General features: G+C 41.4%; 1 protein-coding gene across 1 annotated transcript in view; it reads left to right on the top strand.

Moving 5' to 3' along the window:
* Positions 1-18864, top strand: part of CRYL1 (crystallin lambda 1) — a 54770-nt gene extending 35906 nt beyond the window's left edge. Inside the window, exons 6-8 of the mRNA XM_065831088.2 lie at positions 1937-2042; positions 14548-14654; positions 16664-18864. Coding sequence (XP_065687160.1) covers positions 1937-2042; positions 14548-14654; positions 16664-16777 — 327 coding nt within the window. The 3' untranslated portion in view covers positions 16778-18864. The remainder of the gene's footprint in view (positions 1-1936; positions 2043-14547; positions 14655-16663) is intronic.
* The last annotated feature ends 845 nt before the right edge of the window (positions 18865-19709 follow it).

Genomic DNA, 19709 nt, shown 5'->3' with positions numbered 1-19709 from the left:
TTTAGTCCTGTCTTTATTCAGATTTTCTTGTCTGCCTCTAGATGACTTATTTTACTATGTCTGTGCCTTACCTTTAAGTTGAAGAAAATAATGCTTCCTTATTCCTGACAATTTATGTCTAAAGTTTCTACCACAGCTGTGTTCCATATGCTGAGTAGATCTTAGTAATTACGTTATTGTTTCCTTTTTAAGTTAGAGTTCAAAAGCCACCTGCAACAGGTATTCAGCCTGACTTATTTTTGATAGGAGCAATGCCTACCAACAGATAGAGACTTGAGATTTTATCTTATAAAAGGCCCTGTTTAAGCCTGAGGTGAAGAAACTTGATGTCTGTGGCCAGCTGTAGAAGTTCTGTTGGTCCTTGGTTTATGAGTTTCTTTTAAAGTAACCGTAGAGGATGTAGTTGATTAACATGGGAAGACCCTGTGGGTGGGATTTCTACAATACAGACATTGACATCCAAACTCCTTGCTCATCTGGCAGTCAGTGAGGAGAATTAGGCCTTTTTAGGACACAAGTCATTTTACCTGTTCTAGATGCCTGCTTTAGGATGCTGATTTCCTTTTCTCCCTGGTGATTATAAAGAGAGTCGAGATGTCTGGCTCAGATGTGCATGTCTACAACAAGCCAGGAGAGCTGTCCTGCATGCCCGTAACTCTAGCTGATCATCGTGTGATATGAAGGAGCATTCAGACAGGGCCCTGAGAAAGGGAAGTTTAACCATAAAAGAAGCTTCTTTGGCCAAGGAGATGGCTATACCTGCTTGTATTCTGCAGCTGAAAGGGGCTTGTGGAGAAAGAGGCACTGAGTGGGAAGGTCACCTCAAGGTAGGGTGAGAGGACAAATTCAGCATCTCTTCCGCCTTCTTAACCAGAAGGAAATGTTTTTATGTCTCTGGGAATAAAGAGGACAAGTTCTTGAAACCAAGCCTTATCTGATGGAAGTGGTTAGAACAGGTCTTAGTTAATTCCTATCTTCCTAGTAGGTGGAAAACAACCTCATATAATAAATATTATTCTTCTAAAGTAAATCTTTTAAGGTAATGAACTGTAACTGATATTTTTTTACAAGCCTTCCTGTGCTTGCCCTAACCTGATGGGGGTGTTGGCTTTCTTGTGAGTGCCACCAGGTGGGTGGAACGGCAGTGCTCCTCTCTTAACAGGAGAAATGCTTCATTTTGCATGTTCTGTGTCCTGCCAGCTGCAAAATGTGAGGCTGGCAATGAACTGGAGAACCTGGGCAGGTTGAGGCTGGGTTGATTGAATGTTCACTGAGCTTTTTGGGAGGGAGTGGCAGCTGTGTTGCCTGTGTGTTTGGTCCCAGCCTTTTTTTGCGGGTGGCTTCAGGAGTAGTACCCGCTGCTGCACCCTGTTCTGCCAGTTCTGACTCTGCCCAAAAATCCAGAACTAAGAGAATATGAAGGGAGGTGTGAGATTTAGCCAAAATTCCTGTATTCAAGAGAGCTGGTATAATACTTGGATTTGATGTAAACTCTTTTTGTCGTGTGCTATGAGTGTCACATTTGCTCTGTGTTCTTGGATTCTCAATTTCTGAGAAAAAGTGTTGGTTAACATGAACAGCTCGATTTAGTTTTAGTACGAGTTATTTTAAGTAATAAGTATCAGGCAAACTAGTGTGTACAAATAGTACATATTGTATGAAAATACTTATTAATTTTTAGGTTTAAAAACAAGATACTGACAAAATGTGTTTGGATTATGAAGTACAGCAATCTTAGAGATGTGAATGAGTGTTTATACTAAACTGTAGGAAGGCTTGCATAATAGATGGACTTTCTGGCAAACAGTGTTTCTGCTATTTCTAGCCTTAGTTTTTATTACTTCTTTAATTTTTAATTGTGTACAAAAAGCAGGCCATTTTGCATTAAAACCAAACATTCACAGATCTTCCTTCCTGCTCTATTTTTGCTACTTAGGATGGAGTAATCTCTCCTACTGATCTGGACCTTGTGATGTCTGATGGACTGGGAATGCGGTACGCATTTATTGGACCTCTGGAAACCATGCATCTTAATGCAGAAGGTATGTAGTTTAAAATGATGTGAATATGAAGGGAAGGCATATGTTGCACAAGACTCTGGAAATGTGTGACAAAGCAGGTTTGGATTGCTACAGCTATGACTTGTCTCTCTACTGTAGTGATAAGAAGAAGAAAATTTATCTAAAACTTGAGGTCAGATAGAAGGAAACGGATATCGAATATCCTGTTCTAAGTAATCAGGTGAAAGATGACATCTAATTGGAACACTGGCTGCGTGCTTCATTTTTCCCAAGATTTGTTCTAGTGCTTTGCAAGTGGTGTCATACCCATAGTTCAGGAGTCTCTGAACATCAGGAAAATAAAGTATTGGGAAAGTTCATCTGATAATCCAGTGTCAGCAGAAACTCACTTTCTGTAGGCGAGTGCTGTATTTTTGCAGCATTCATAGCAAGGCTCAGTGTAAGTATGGCTGGAGCTGACTTGCTTTAAGCTGGTTTGGACCCCGAGTGAAGTCGCTTCTGTCTGCAAAATACTGTGCATATAAAATTGACTTGACAAAGCAGTCGTGAAACAGTTCAACATCTGTCTTGCATAGTCAAGACAGATTTTTAGATGTTTTTGGAACAGTATGTATGAATCCTAGGTAAATAAAAAGTAAATTGAGCAGTGAATGAACAAAACATTAAAACTTCAAGAAGTGAAGAACAACTAATTAAGTTTTTAACTCTTCCTATTATGGGCTGTGTCTTTATTCCGGCTTTGTATAATCCTTGACGTGGTGGGCTTGTTCTCCGTTACTGGATCTTTTAGGCACTGGGCCTAATAATGCAATAACAAAATTGAGAAACCAGGATAATAAAATATCAGCATACAATTAGAAGTATTTTTTTCCTGTCTACTTGTTGGTTATTTACTTGGCAGAAACTTAGGTTTCTTAATGCTGACTAGGCAATTTTGACATGAATGTGGAATTGTGGATCCTCTACCAGAGTCTTTCAGCTTGTCAGTTTGATTGTATTTCCAATAAATTAAAGGTCATAAACTGTTTGCTTTTGTTAGGGAAGGAATATCCATCCTCTAAATAGAGGCATCTTCCTAAAAGTTTCCCTCTTTTGATCTATTAGTATCTTTCAGTTTTCCAGTCTTTTCTAGTGATTTTAGACTTACTCAATATAAAATGTATACATTCTTTACGCAGAACAGAAGTGATGCTCGTAGTACTGGACTTAAGCACAGCAGTCCACTGGGAGTCTTGCAGGCTGGGGCTGTCCAGTCCTGCCCACCTGTCCCCTGTCTCTGTCAGAGTAACTTGCTGAACTTCCTCTGCTAAAACATAAAACCAAATCAAAATGCTTGTTAAGTAAACAAGCAAACAAACAAAACCCAGAAAATCATGTTCAGGAGTAATTTCTTAATCAATATTTTAGACTCCTTAGTTCTAAAATGTTTACTTGAGGTGAATGGAATTGTATAAGTCATCTGGGTTGGGTTTTACGTTCTTCCTGGAGTGCCCTCTGGCATTTGATGTTCCATCATGATCCAGCTTAGCTTCCTTCCTCCCATCAGGAAGTAGTCATTATTACAAAACATTTCTGAAATTTCCCATCTCAAACTAGTTTTAGGTAACACATGCAGCTGGTAGGTTGGTTATTGCTGGTAGAGACTATCCAGCTTCTAGATTAATGCTGCCTTTTGTTAGGAATGTTAGTGTTCCGGGTCAGAGGAAGAGAAATTACAAAATGTAACCCTAGAGACTGATAAACCAAAAGAGTAGGCTTGCAAAATACAAAACCAAAATATACCTGTTCAAGTTATTTTAACATTTATATAATATACTCAGTTAAAAATAACTCTAAAATAACAGTTAATTCACTTGAGGACTGGGCCATTTGCTGACAAGGTGCTTTTTGTGTTTGTTTAGCGACTTAGATCATGAGCAGTACTGCTCTGCTCCAGATGCCTTGTCTCTGAGTCCAGAGCTGCTCCTGTTTACACGCTGACTCGGGCTGCTGCTCTCATCAGAGACAGTTTTACATAAAAATTGCTGGTGTCAGGGCACATGGTGGCTTATGGTCACAGTTTCACACCAGTGCCACCTGGTTGTCTAGTATTGTTTCCCATACTATGGAATGGTAGGGACCTCTCCTGTTTGCCCAGCACAACCTGCTCTGATGTGTTGTACTAATAGTGTCAGGGTTTGATCTGTGGAAGGAAATGGAGGTGGCTGGGAAACTGCCTCTATCCTGCTTGTGAGCCTGTTCAGCAGCCTCACAGCAGCTGCCCTTCTTTTCAACTGTAAGTTATTAATTACCCACAATCATAAACTCTCTATTAATCAGTGAAGGAGGATGGTAGGGACGCAGGAAGCATCTGAGAGGAAAAGTGTTATTTATGGGAGATTCTGGAAGCTGTAGAAGTTATGGTGTGTGGGGTTTGTTTTTTAAGGGTGGTTTTTTTGCTTGGTTTTGAATAAAGAATACTATTACAAATCCTTTTTCTGAGATCAGTGTTATTTATTTCCATGGGAGATATGTACATCAGGATCCTGCCATGAACTTCCTATGTGCTAATGCCGCATTTCCCCCATGTTAGTTCTCATGTCCTTTCTTCCATAATCATAAGTGGTCTTATCAAAAGTTGTTGTTGAGGCCACTTCAGATTACCAGTTAATCCATGCATGAATATTAGGAATTTTAAATATATGGGAGCAAGCCAACAGCCTTGAACATGAAATAAAAAGACAGTGTCAAGTTACTAAAAGGAGAATCAGCAGCAGCAATTTGGCAACTGGATGGCAACAGGAAGAAGGGAAACCCCTTTGAGGAGAGAAAAACACATCCAAATTGCGTAATACTGTAATGGTGATTGTTGGTTTCATTAAATAAAAATAACATTGATTTCAGTTTCAGTAAACTCTGTCTTATGAGTCTGTCATCTTGTGATATCAGATGGCATTAAGTCTTTTACAAGGAACTAGAGCCATTTTACCGGTTTACTTATTGTGGGATTATACTAGCAGACACAGAGTCCCTCCTCTATATGTACCTGGCTCTCTGTGAATATACTGAAGATGATCCAGTCTCCATTAGATTGTATCTCCTGAATCTCTGGTTTCTTGAACTATCAGCTCCTTTTTAGCCATTGCAAAAAAAAAAATAATGTGTAACACCAGTAGCTAGACCATCATATATACTGATTTTTTACATGTTTGCAGCAAAAGTTCTTCATGTATATTTCACAGCTGGCTGTGGGTTATTTAGTGAACTGTAACTAGAACTTAATCTTGATCTAAATCTGCTAGTACCAGCAGAAGAGGTGGATAGAGGGAGGCTGAAGGATCTTTGTTGCTATTTTCTCTCCTGCATATATAAAAACACCATTCCAGGATCGTGTTTTGCTTATTACTCACTTTGGTGTTTGTACATGTGTCTACAGGAGTTGTGTGGAAATTGAGGCTGATGCATGGTCCCTATAATGTAAGAGCAAATATCTAGTAAACTAGGAGTATCTCTTCATGAGGAAAACTGTATTTCCCTTACTGGAAGTGGGAATGTGTGCTCATCTTAGAACCATCTGCCAGAATTGGTTTTGAAATGGTTTTGGATGACAGGAGTCAAATAATTGTGCTGTATGAAAAGCACAAAACATCAAAAGGGAAGAGGGAAGAATCATAACCCATAGTTCAAAGCCAGGAGCTTTTTCTTCTCTGGCTAGGCAAAACATAGCTAAGCATGATTTTTAACCATTACTATAGCCATGCATGCTGGCTGATTCAAAAGCAGTGATTATTCCTATGGCTGCTGCTTTAATGCTGCCATATAGGGAGCAAACCAGTTCAGGGGCTTTTGTACCACAAGCTGGTAATCAAAAGGTGTGAGTATCCCTAAGTTAAGGTAGTAAAATTTAAGAAAAGTAAGTTTCCCTTCTTTTCTGTCCAACGCACGTGTTATGTTTTAGGATAACAAAATATCCCAATTCAGGAATACTTGTAAGAGAGAGTAACACTGAGATGAAATATCACAGTGGTGCATAATCCTATGAAAACCTCTCATTCCATGAACCCGCCACTTATTTTGTATGTGTTTACACTTATTCAGTTCATTTCCCAATAGACTGAAGAAAGCCATTTATAGTCCTAGAACAGCTGTTTGCCTCTATGCAACTGTGGGGCTTTTTTGAATGAAAAAGTTTGCATGCAGTAAGCAAAGGTGAATTTTTCAGTGTAGTGGCTGTTGTGCACCAGTTTCTTTCTATGGACTCTTAGGTGTAAAGTGGTTCCTTCCACCTGCTGAAAGGAGGACATGACCTTGCACAGGAATTCTTAATGCTTCATTACTTAATTCATTATAGCTGTGTCTCAAAGAACACATCTTGGTGCATCCTTCTCCCTCGTGTTAACGAAAGGAAGTATATGGTCACCAGATGGCTCAGGCTGAGGAATTCATCCCAGACTTGAAACTGATCTAACAAAAAAAATGATTCTTATGAATTCAGTTTAAATCTTTGAACCAGCTCACAGCAGTCCTGGACAAATATTTGTGCATTGCTGTTGAGATGGTAACACAGGAACAGTGAGAATAAAACTTTTTTTTTGTGCTACTGCTGTCTCAGAGTATTTGAAAGTATTTGTGCAACCACAGTCTAAGTGAATTCCTGTGGGAATTAATGTAGAGTACCAGGCATCCTGTGAATTCACACCCTACCTAAGAGTGTACATCTGTGCTCAGACACACCTTTGATGAAGACAGGATTACATTTAAAAAGTATTCCTTGGAGTTGTAATGTCTAGAAATGTAATTCTTCTATCAGCAAAACAGGCTGGGATTTTTTTTTTCTCTGAACATAACCCAAGTGTGACAGATTTCTCCATGGTGTTCCTGAAATACGCCACTTCTTTTCTGTCCTCATCCATACTCATCTTCAGTCTCACCAAGTACAGCCTCTTCTTGGATTTTACCTGCTAAAATCAACCCCACCTCAATCTTTTCATATTGTTGGTGCTATTACATCAGTGGCTTGCTTGACCATCTCGCCTACTCAATTTTTGAGTCATTATGGTATCTAATTATGGCGATCATCAAGTTCAAAGTCATCAAGTTAATACTCAGTATTGTGAGGCACCATCTGTCTTTGGCGTCTTCCCTGTCCTTGCCAGTAACACTTGCTCCTCTCATTTTCTCTCACAAATATCTCAGTGTCTTCCTTGATTTGCCCTGTATGTAGTGTCCTTGCCAGACTGGTTTACCAGGTTTCTTTGCTTGAATCCTTCAGCCCTCATGCCTGTTGTCCTTATGAAGAGGAAGCAGTGAGACTTAGCAAACAAGAAGCTAAGATACTTGAAGATGCTTACATACTGTAATGCATGAACATACCATGTTTTATACTGTCATGTTTTCCCTTCTTTTTCCTGCTGCTCCCATCACATTTATGTTTATGGACCTCCCTTGTGAAGAGGTCTTCTCAGGGTAGTGAAGCATTTTATGTGTGCTTCTAAGCTAAATATTTGTCCTGAGTTCCTTTTCCTTCATCGATGCCCTGTTCATCCTGATGATGCAACTAGAAGTGTTTCACTGATACCCATGTTTGCACCACACTAATGCAAGTCTCTCGGGTAAGGACCTGCAAACCCGAAGTATAGTTTTGTGAACAAATTCTTGTGGGACAGTTCACTAGTTGTTTTGGAAACTGCATGGACTCTCACCAAAGTTAAATAAGCAGCAACTTATTATTCCTTTGGTGGTATGAAGAGCCTTGTACTTCCTAGGTAGAATTGGTCTGCATAAGAGCCTTGGATCAGTGCCCTTGTCTAGCTTGTGATAGCATGTTCCTGTAACTATACTGTAGAAGTCAGAAGTGCTGGGTGGGTGTGAGACCTCCATGGAAGACAGACTATTCCCCTTTTCATCCCTATAATCCTGTATCCACCTCTTCCTTAAGAACATTTTGTTACTCATTCCATCTCTTCCACTGTCTACCGTAGTTGTAAATGTGGTGGAAGGAAGATTCAGGGAACTTTTGCCTTCCCTGGAGGTATTTCTGTTCTGGTTCATGTTTCTCAGGTGTCTGTTGCAATATCTGCCTTCTCCCAGGGCCCCTTCCCTCCAACACTGACAAAGTGAGTTTGCAAGGAAGATCCAGGCTTAGAGAGGGAACCAGCAAACCACATGGATGAGAGGAAGCCAGTGTCATTCCTGTGCTGCGAGTTGATTCCCCTCTTTCTCTGCCCCTTGTGTCACTTCTTCTCCAGCTGGAGATAGTGGGGCACAGTGTGGGCACAGCCACTGGGTGCAAGGAGAAGCGTTGATTTTTTTTTAATAACCCCATTTGCCATCTTTTTCCTGTTTTTCCAGCTCCCTCTTTGTCTCACACTGTTTACAGATGCAAATGCTTCCAGCTTAAGGTGCTCCCTGGGCAGTTTTAACAAGTATTAAAGGAATTCTGTCATACTTGTTTTCCATCTTGTCCCTATGCTCCAGTCAAGTGCTCTTCTCATCCACCTTTGCAATAGCCCTGACCTTTGAACCAAAGACTCTTAAGTCTAAAGGCCTGGAGTCAAATATTTGCCAGTTTTGAGTTTGCAGCTGAAAAGCAAAGTGATTTTTCCAGCAATATGCTTCATTGCTCAAGTGCCTTCTTGAAGCTGGCAGCATAGGGTAGATCTTGATTACTTAAACCAAGTTAAAGATTGCCGCAGTCTCCCCTGACAATTCACGCTGGGAGTGCTGTCTTAAGTTAGCGATTTTGAAATTATTATTTTTTTAATCTTCGAGTGAGTCCATGTGTATATCTTCTAACTTTTGCTTCATTTCCTTCACTTGGGACTGAAAAGATTTTGCAGTGTCCACCCCTGCTTGGCGTGGAGCACGCATGCATGTGTGTTGCCGTTTCAGCCACAGTGTTGAGATCAGCTATACTAATGCTGCTGCTCTTCTCTAGACCTGTAACTTTTTTTTCTTTTTTACCTTTTCCTATTTTGCTGACTTTGCATGAGGCTTCTTACGTTGCATGCAGCGAGTGAATTGTATTACCCAACCTGCATTTGTCATGTCTCTGTTGTATTGGTGAGCTGCACCCACCCAGAAATTGTTGTGATTCATTCAAGCTGTAGGTGAGCTGCCAGTAGGAGCTCTGTTTCCAGGACTAGCTGGCTGAGTGAGCTCTGAAGCCCAACTCCAGCTCAGGACTCCACATTCACCAGGTAGATGAATTAGCCATGTCCAAGCGTTTAGCTTTCCCGAGATACAAATGTTATCTCTTCAGACTGTGGCCTGTGGAAAAGGTTTCTGGCATACAGTCTTATCTTCTACCTTCTCCTGACTGTACCAGAACCAAAACTACTCAGACCTATGGGGTTATTATACAAGCTTACCAGATGGTTGAGAGGTTCCCCTTGACTTTTGGAAAAGTACCAAACCCAAACTATTCAGCACTGGTCTGGGTGTCATAGACCTGTCAGCTGGATGAGCACCAGAATAACTGGTAGCTGACACTCCTCTGTTTACCATTCCTTCTATCACCAATTGCTCATGTAGATTTGCTTGAATTGCCGTATTTGACTGAATGGCCATTTTTGATTTTGTGATTGTCCAGCTGGCAACAGCTGCTGCCAGCAGCTGTGAGTTAGCAAGGTGAACCCAGGTGCACATAGTTCTGCACTCTTCAGACTCAGCCATTTCTGCTTCTACATCTGGGAACCTTCTGTGATGTTGCATGATGTGGGAGCACACTTTTTGCTTAGACTCCTCAGTTTTAGAAGAAAAAGCTCACGTGAGCAAGATGAAATGTAAATGTTATTATTTATATTTTTTATATTATTATTAATATAATCATATTGTGGCTGGTGCATGAGTCTCATCCAAAATTGTCTTAGGTTCCGAGATTGCTCATGTAGATGGCATATCCGCTGTAGGTTGATCCTGGTTGGCTTCACATGCCAAAGTCTATGAGCCCAGCTGTTCAAATGTAACAGGCAAGTGCTTATGCTAATGACAGGGTATGATGGTCAGTAAACCCCAATAACCAGTGGCCCTTTCCAGAGTGTTTATGGAAGAGGATGGTCTCTGCTTATTCCTTCAGTGAAAAGGTGTTGTAGAATTCTATCACAGCCTGTTCCATGCCCCACAGCAATGCTTCTCTTGCTGCCAGTGATGTTTTGGAGCCCACTAGGCAATGTGAAGATTTTTGGCTGTGTGTCAATCAAGAAAATTGAGCAAAATACTAAATTTCTGTATAAATAGAGCACCGATATACATGTATGACCAGCTGACCTCCCTTTTTGTGTTGGAAAAGGCCAGAACATGCCAGAGCTTGTTCTAGGAGCACATATGCTCCGTGGACAGGTACCACAAGGAAACAGGCTGACTAAATGCTGATTGGCATGCTCTTGGCACCAAATGTAGGTTCAAGCTACTTAACAGGGGCTGCTGTTTTTCTCAGAACCTCCTTCGTTCTGATACTGGAGAATGTTTTTAGTCCATTTTTTAGGAGAACTGAATACTCAAATCTTTCCACACTTCTCTCACGCAATGGACATGTTCTCCCATTCTGTCCTTTCCGTTGTTTATCTGATGGTCATCATGACTGAAGAGTGCAAATTTCTTACAGGAAATTTAATACTTCCTTGAGCATCTGTCCATTGAAAGTTCTTCTGACTTTGGTCCAGAAACAAGAGCGTTCTCCATACTCTTACTGACCTCATAGGCCTTTTGGAAAGCCTGTACTTCAGCAATTTCAGGCATGTTGAGCAGTAGAAGTGTTGTAGTTTATGATTCAGAGCTGCCAGTAGTCAGAGGTTTCCGTTCCTTCATCCACCTTTCGACCTCAACCATTGAGGGTTAGACAGGTGTGACTTCTAGGGTATTGATATCACACAGTGTTGTATTCCAGGGAACTGTCTACAAGCTGTTCAAGAAAGAGACTGCTTAATGACTCTTGACCTGAGTTGCATTCTTTTGTGTGGTAGTCAGACCACCCCACTTGCATTTCCTGCATTTTGTGGTTGGATAAGACCACGAGCAGTTCAGGTTCATGCCTCTCAGTCTTTACAATCTCTTGAGTCTTCATGAAAGAGTTGGTGACTGTAACTGCTTGCCTTTGTGTCCTGCAGCTTCCTCCTTCTTGCTTTGATAATTAACTAATAAAAAGAGAGTTAAGAATGCAAATTCTTCAGTCTGTATGGTTCTCAGAAAAGAAAGACTGTCACAAGCTTGTAGTGGATATCCAGAACTTTGCTGCTCAGATCTAGGGCGTTCAGCAGGATAGTCACATTTTTACTCACGTCAGCTTGCTTACTACCACACAAGCATTGCTCATTTACTCTTGTGGTACAGCTAATCACTTCTTGATTGATGTACAGTGGGAATGGCTGCCTTGTCCATTCTTGGTTATGTGGTGGTTAATAGCACTAAGAAGTCTGCTAGATGGGTGTGTCTGGCTAAATGACTGATTTATTATCTTTTTGGTGCATTTATCATTCCAGTTCCTGTCTAGTGCCTCAACAGTTGTTGGTTTGGGGGTTTTTTAGAGATTCCTACTGGAGCTGATGGAAGCTGGACCTTCCCTTAATTCAGCCAAGGTCTACCTGACTGCCATTTTACCCATTATTACCAGTTAACCGATTCTCAGGTTCTGTAACCACAGGCTTTTAAAGATGTTCACAGCAGGGTCAGCTCTCAGGTCAGACCAAGCTGTGTGGGGTTTTATCCAGTCTCGAAAACCACCAGAGATGGAGACTGCACAACCTCTGTGGGCAACCTGTGCCAGTGCTTAAGTATCCGGTCTGAACCTCTTGTTTCAAGTTGTGCCCATTGTCTCTTGTCCTCCTGCCGTGCAACAACCAGCACAAGCCCAGCTCCAGTGGCCGCCCCATAGGCACTGGGAAACAGCTGTTAGATCCCTCCAAAGCCATCTCTGCTCCAGGCTGAACAAGCCCAGCTCCCCTAGCCTCTCCTCATGGGGCAAGTGCTCCAGCCCTCACCATTTTGGTGGCCTCTGCTGAAGGTGCTCCAGTTTGTCAATGTCTTTCTTGTACTGGGGGATCCCCAGCTGAATGCATTCTTTTGGATGCAGTCTAATGAGTGCCAAGTAAAGGGGGGTAATCACTGCCTTTAATCTACTGGCTGTGCTGGTAACACATCCCAGGATGCTGTTGACCATCTGTGCTGCCAGGACGCCCTGGTGGCTCACGTTCAGCTTGCTACCTATCATGACCAGGAGTTCTTGGGGTTCACAACCTGTGTTTTTGCAAGGAGCTCTTTCTTCTGAGGTGCAGGATCTTGTCCTTGTTAAATTTTTTAAGGTTTTATATTGTCTCATTCTTCTAGCCTGTCTAAGGGCAGCTCTGCCCTCCAATGTATCAGCTGATCCATCCCCCACTACCTCCCACTCCTGCCCAATTTAGTATCATTCACAAACTTTGTGAACAAGTGCTGTTAAGCGGTCCAAGTCTCAGGATATATTCTTGCAATACTGCACTTCTGCTGACCTCCAGATACAGTACAACCCATTCACTGCTACCTCTGAGCCTGAGTATCCAACCCATTTTTTTTTCCATCTGGTTGTCCAAGCATGCAGACCTTAATGTCACAGAAGGCAACAAGATAAATCAGACATAATTTATGCTGTAGTGTACCCATTGGTGACAACATGCTGACTGTCATAATCACTTTATTCTCATTCCTGTGCTCAGGAATTTGTTTCTAGAGGACTTGGTCCCTGTTTTTCTCAGGGACGGAAGTGAGATTGATTGGCCTGTAGTGCCTCAGATTGTCCTTTTGACCGTTTTCTGAAGATAGGTGCAATATTTGCCTTCAGTCATCTGGGGATCTCAAATGATGACATTGATGCAGTAACTGGCATGGTTTTTAAAATGCGATAGCAACCTTGCAAGGGCATGGGCCATTTCTCTCATATCCGTGGATATAGTCTGTCTCGTCCCATGGTCTCAAGTGGGACTGAGTTCTTGCAGGTAGTCACTGACTGGATCATCATCTACTGCTGCTAACTCTTCTTCTTCTCCTTGAAGCTTGCCTCTAAATGCAGAGGCATAGGAGACCTTGTCAATGAAGACTGAAGCAAAGAAAGCAATGAGTAATTCCACTTTATATGTTTCTTCTGTCACTAAATCATTCACCCATTCAGCCACAGGCCCACGCTTTCCTTGTTCAGCCTTCTATTACTAATGTAACAGTAAAAGTCCTTCTTGTTGCCCTTGACATCCTTGCAAGTCTCAACTGGAACTGAGCTTTGGCTTTCCTGACACCAACCCTACATGCCTAGGCAGTGTTTTAAAATTTCTTCTTTACAACCTGTCCTTGCTTCTACCTCCTGTATGCAGCCTTTTTGCGCTGGAGCTCGTCCAAGCCAATCTTGATACATTTACTTGTCTTCCTGAATAATCAAGATGGACTGTTTTTGCCCTTGAAGAATGCTGTCCCTTACTGGTCCTTTACTGGCATCTCCACTGATGCTGACCCACAGGCTCCCACCCGTCCTGTAGAACAGCTCCATACATCTGAGCTGCTCCTTTACAGAGACAGCACACCCCCTCCTTGTCTTTCCTGCTTGTCCTTCCTGAAGTGTGTGTCTGTCCACCGCAGCACTCTGGTTGCATGAGCCATCCCACCACACCTCAGCTACTCCAACAACCTTGTAGCTCTTATTTCCCCTGCTTGTATCCCAGGCTGTACACATTTGTGCATGAACACTGGAATGGGCTCTTTCTGCATTTTTTATACTTTCTTGAGGTTTCTCTTTTACCGGTTATCCTGCACTCTTTTTTTTCCACCCCAGTACACCCCGTCCTCACTTGATTACAGGTTGTAATCTCACTTTTCCAGTGTTCCTAATCTGAAGCTTTTCTCACCATGTTGGCTACATTTTGGCAAAGATGATGCTTCTCCAATCCTGTCAGGTGGATCCCATCTGCCCCTAGCAGTGCTCGACTATCAGAGAGGGTACTGTGGTCAGAAAAGCCAAATCCTTGTTGTTAACCCCAGTTGAAATAAAAGATACTAATCTGCAAGATCCATCTGTTCCTTTTTCTCTGGAGGCCACCTGGCACTCCATGCCCTTGACCCTTTTCCCCTGAGCCATGTTGCTCTTGATACACTCTGGACCAATAAATAAAAGAAATAAAAGGAATGCTTCAACTGGTATGACCCATACTGAACAGGAGGAGAGGAGGTGTGAGGTGAGGGCACTCTCCTTGTGGACACAGGCTGGGGAAGCTTCCTCGCCTCAAGTAACGAAGCCTGAGTATATCCAGGGTTGTGTGCTGCACCCGTCACGTAGCATTGTCTGCCAGTACATATCATTAATGGGGTTTGCAGCAAAGGCATGTCCTAAACAATTTTCTATGAACTTTAATGGAAATATAGTGGATAGAATCCATTTTCCTTGATGACAATTAGGTGTCTTAAGCATAAGAGCACACCTTTTTTTCTTGTTGTTTTTACTCTGATTTAAGAAGGTGCTTAAGCACAGGCAGCCTTACTGAATTTAAGTAGGAATTTCTGTTGAAATGCGATTTTTCACTCTTATTTTCAGGTATTTCAAATTATTGCGAAAGATACCGTGAAGGTATGAAACTTGTTCTGAACACCTTTGGACCAGTTCCAGAATTTTCAGGTGAAATTGAGGAGAAAATCAATCAGGTAAATACGGAGTTGATAAATGCAGTGACATTCAGAACAAAGAATGTTAGCTCTTATTTTAACATTTGTACTATTTCAGTTTACTGTATTTCTTGTGTGAATGTGTACTTTGAACGAAAAGATCAGCACAGAATGCATGTAAGTCCCTTTTCAAAGCACTTTGACATACATCAAAGGAAAGTGATCTAGCAGCCTTGTAACATTATTACTGGACAGAGGAGTCAACTGCTGACAACCATGGGTTATTGACATTAAATCCCCCACGCTATTTCTTACTACTTCTGTCCTGTGTCCTCTGCCATAACATGCATAGCTTCAAGCTTCCTTTCCTACATGACTTTTCTATCCGTATCTTCCTCCTATTCCATCATCCTGCATAAACCTTACGGCTTTTTATTCTGAATGTACTTTTTCTTGGTTTTGTACACTTTACAAACCAGAGCTCCAGTCTGTAAAGTGTGCAAATACATGTTTAGGTTAAGCATGTGAGCAGTCCGGTAAGGTTACATGCATGTTTAAATGTAAGGTGTATTTAAGCACTATGCTGGATTGAGACCCCGTTTGTCTATTAACATTTCTTAGCCCACAATTTGTTTATACTCACTATATAGGCTATTTGATTATAGGAATTAACTGAAATATAGTTATTTCCCAACTGCCATAGTCGCCTATTTTAATACTTCAGTAAAGAACACACCTATGTGTTGAATAGTTCTTGGTTAGCTGTCAGATTAATTCCATATATGAAAGCTCTCTGTCTGGAAGACAGCATTTTTGTTCCTATTTTTTTGTTTCTATTTACACAATTTCAACATCAGCTATGTTAAAAAGGAAAAAGATTCTTTTATGCTTATACAACATAGACTGTTTATAATAACAATCAACAATAATTATAGAGTTATTGACAATTAGAAGCTTATGATTAGTATGAAAAAGCTTGAGTTGCATTATGAAAAACTGGATGCCACTTCACCATCTGTTTCTTTGTCTCTTTATCTTTGGTCTTCAATGCCAAATACGGGTTTGCAAGAATCCTCTCAAGAGTGAAACATTAAACATATCTTACCCCTCCGTCCCTCCCCCAGACTTTTCTGTGGAGTGACTGCAACTTGCTGGACATTGGTAGCAGGTCCAGGTTTTACCCAGTTTCTCAACACTTGCCTTTTAATCCTAAGACCTCAGGTGCTATTCTGGCAAAGATGACCTTGTTATCTCTACCTGCACTCTCAAAACAGCTTGTTTTCTTTGAAAGAAAATCTGTTAAAATGTACTATCTGGCCAGAGCTTGCTGCCTCCTGTTCTCCTTTCAGCGATATGTTTAACTGGCACTTGTAAGACAACTTTGATTATGCATTTTTTTTCCCCCATTTTGTTTTAAATATCATTTTTGTGTGCTACCCTGTTCAGACTTCTCCCTTTGTGTCCTCAAATAGTGCTGCACTTTCTCTCCCCCATAATCCAATATACAGCAAAAGTCATAACTATGAGTTTGTTATGTGTCTTCCCCTGTCATTTTGATTATAACTGGCACTCCTAAGAGAAAATGTTTTTAATAAACACGGTATCCCTCATTACATTTATTAGGAGCCAGAGGGAGATCACAGCTTTAAACACACACAGAGAAGAATTTGGTTTCAGGCATAGTTTTAGCCGCATAAATGGCCAGGTTGCCTCCTTCCTATTTAATAAAAGGTTATTATCAAAGAGACTAGACAGTGGCTGTGTGCGGTAAATTGGGAGAAGAGGCTGATGCTTTGATGTTTCTGTCGGCACCTTCATTGCCACATCCAAGCCAACCTTCTCCAAGCGGGAGCACTTTCTAATTGTACAGGTTAGCTCATTTCCCGTCACCCATGTAAAGAATTAGTGGCGTATTGCTTGTGATAGACTAAATTACAGTTTGTGTGGATGGTTACTTGGTCTGACACAGGGAAAGCAAGAAGACAATGCTGGTGAAGAACTTTTTACTCAGAACACGAGATTTAATAATCTTAAATTTTCTGTTCCAGGCAATATCTGAAAAAATTCCAGTTGTTCCAGAAGTCCTGGGCGCCAGGAGAAATTGGAGAGATGAATGTCTCACTAGTCTTGCCAAGATGAAAAAACAAATGAAATCTGACTGAGGTGCGCCTTGTCTAACAGGAGAGACCAAATGAAGAGCAGATCTTCATAAAAAGTGGAAATATTTGGCCATGCAGAAGAGGAGACTGAATGTGCAGCTAATGATATGCACCAACATAGAGACCAGTGAAACATTTGGTCCAAATTTGTCATGTCGTAATTCATGAATAACTGGAAACAGTTATTTAAAAGTTCAGTTAAAATTTATCAAATTTTATATAAGTGCATTAGATGTGCAAGCATTAAGTAGCTTTAGCAATATTAATATTGTGCAATGCTGGAACACAATGAGGTTTTAAATAATGCATTTTTCAGTTTGCTTAGGAATTCAGCGCTTGAACAATATTTGCTTATGCAGGGATCTGAAATGGGCAAACATCAGCTGTTTGTCACTGGAGTAAATAAGCCCTCACCACCAATCCCTGTAACAGCGAGGTTAATTTGTAAAGCACTGACTGTAGATAGGAGAAGGTTGTGTTGAGCAAAGAGCAGATTCACTGGCTGCTGAGCTGGGACCTCAGCAGCACTAAGGATCGCTTCAGCTTAGCTCTGTAACATGTTCCACAATGTAGAGAAAAGAATCACTCCTCTTTTCCCTCCCTTTGGCATTTCTGTACCTTTATGATGATCTAAGTGTGAGTAAATAGAGCAGAATTCCCACCTCATCCCTTAACCCTGGTTCTGTAAGACTTACCAGAGACTTACTCAGTTTTTATGACCATGCACTTGATACCCATGGTTTTGCCTCCAGCTTATGTCAAATGTTTGATGTTAGCCACTGGCATTGCCCTGTTTTAAGACTTGTCTGTGAGAAACAGGAGATTTTGATTTAATAGCTAGTTTGAGAGACAATATGATGTAGTGGGTTGATCTGGACCCTCTCCCAGCCATCTCCATGACCATCTGAGTGATCTTGGGGAGCCAGTTCACCTCTCTGTTGCCATGTGTATTCTGTACATTACCTGAAGCAAGGGCTACCTCTTTAGGACTCAGCTGTAGTGAACGTGACAGCTATAGCTGAAGGGACCCCAGGTATCTGCTATTTTGCTCCTCTACAGAGGGAAAGATGCTGTGGCCTAGATGCAACTTTACTGCTGCCCTTCCACAGGAGACACAACATCTCCGTCAGATACAAGGATGCAGGATCCACCTGGAAGTAGTAACATCCTCAGTTGCCGCAGTGGTGTGTTTTGGTCCACAGCAAAGTGTTGTTAGGAATGTATGTACCCCGTATTATAGTTGGACTTTGATCTTAGCTGGAACCTTGGGGCATTATTGTTATGCAGATAGTAACTTGAACCGGTGCATTGCACCCACCCTGCTGGAGTTAAGCATTTCTGAATTTGTGCTAACTGGTCATGTAACCAGGCACAGCACAGATGCAGAAGTTTTAAACTGTCATTTTGCTAATGCTCCTGTTTTTTACAGATGGTGCAGCACACGAACAGGTTGCTGAAACTTAATTAGTTACCATTTTGAGCTGAGCAGCAGAAATGCCTGTGTGAACATACCAATACCACTTATTTCTGCTTAGAGCATGGTAGAAGAGAGCTAAGATAAATTGTATTGCTTGGCACAAGTGGTGGGCCAATAACACATTTCTGGATGTGAAACATGGGTTGGCATGCAAAATGCAGAGGTTTTCCTATGCTCCTTTATAATCAGTGGAAAAAAAGGAAAATTTGTAAGCTCAATTTATTTTATGCCAATATAGACCTCAAATTGTCAGTTTATTCTGTTGCTTTTTGTTGCCACAGTGGCTGGCTCAACCTGCATTCGGACATCTGAAGTCAGGGAGCTCAGTCCACAATCCTGATGCATTGTTAAGCAATAACGAATTAATTATGGGGCTGATTTCCTCATTTTATGTACGTGGGGTTTTTTTATTTCAGACAAGGCTATAGAAAGTTCCATATACTTTCAGGATTAGAACTGTTTTGCTATGAGCATATGATATTGTCATAACTAATTAGCTCACCTTGCTTCTGTGTATTCTGAGATATTTTAAAACTTGATCTTATCATCAAATATTTGCCTCCACCTTTATTATTTGCTTATGAATAAAATATTTTAATGAGAAAGATATTAACTTCTATGTTCCGATGTGATACTCTGGTGGTAGCACTATGTGATAGCTCTTTAGAAATCAGTGTCCTTGTAGAATAATTTGTGGAAGTCAGTGGGAGTAAATAGACAAGAAATAATGTGCACTCACCTACAGTTCACGTGTTGGTGACCAGTTGCTGGTGTCACGGGACCCTGCTGTGAGGGAATGGCATTTTTTTGGGGGGAGGAAGCTCTCTGGATAGTGCCCAAGCACTTCTGTGCGGTGAGCGGCTCCTCCGCGGGGTCTGGCACCCGGCAGAGCTCACCTGGGACCACCAGCTCCCACCCAGGTCCACAGCCACAAGTTGTGGTTGCAGTTGAAGACGTCCCTGCTCATTGCAGGGGGGGTTGGACTAGGTGACCTTTGAAGAGCCCTTCCAACCCAAACTATTCTATGATTCTATTTAATATGTCTAAGATAAGGAAGAAAGGGCAGATGCAGGGAAATACCTGCTTCACTGACAGAAGTCCAGTATCTCTGTTTCCTGAGTCTCTGAGTGTAATGAAAGTAGTTCGCAACTTGCAAAGCAGCTGTGTGAATTTAATTTCCATATTCTGTAGCTATTCTTCAGTTATGATAAGAGTTCGAAAGATAAAATGTATTTTCCGATTGCCATATTATCTAATTGGAATGGTATTAAGAAATTGCCTTATCCTATCTATCCCATCTTCTAGGCAAGCAACTGTGCTTTGTAAGGGAAGCAGGATAGTGCTTGTGGTGCTTGTTATAAAAACAGAAAAATAATTTTGAGAGAAAATGATGTCATTGTCAGTCTCAGTTTCTCACAAGAAAGATGAGATACACTGCCAGTGCCTGTATAGTTACAT

This window comes from Patagioenas fasciata, chromosome 1 (genome assembly GCF_037038585.1).
Source record: "Patagioenas fasciata isolate bPatFas1 chromosome 1, bPatFas1.hap1, whole genome shotgun sequence".
NCBI classification, from domain to species: Eukaryota; Metazoa; Chordata; class Aves; order Columbiformes; family Columbidae; genus Patagioenas; species Patagioenas fasciata.
This window is presented reverse-complemented; position numbering and strand designations above follow the sequence as displayed.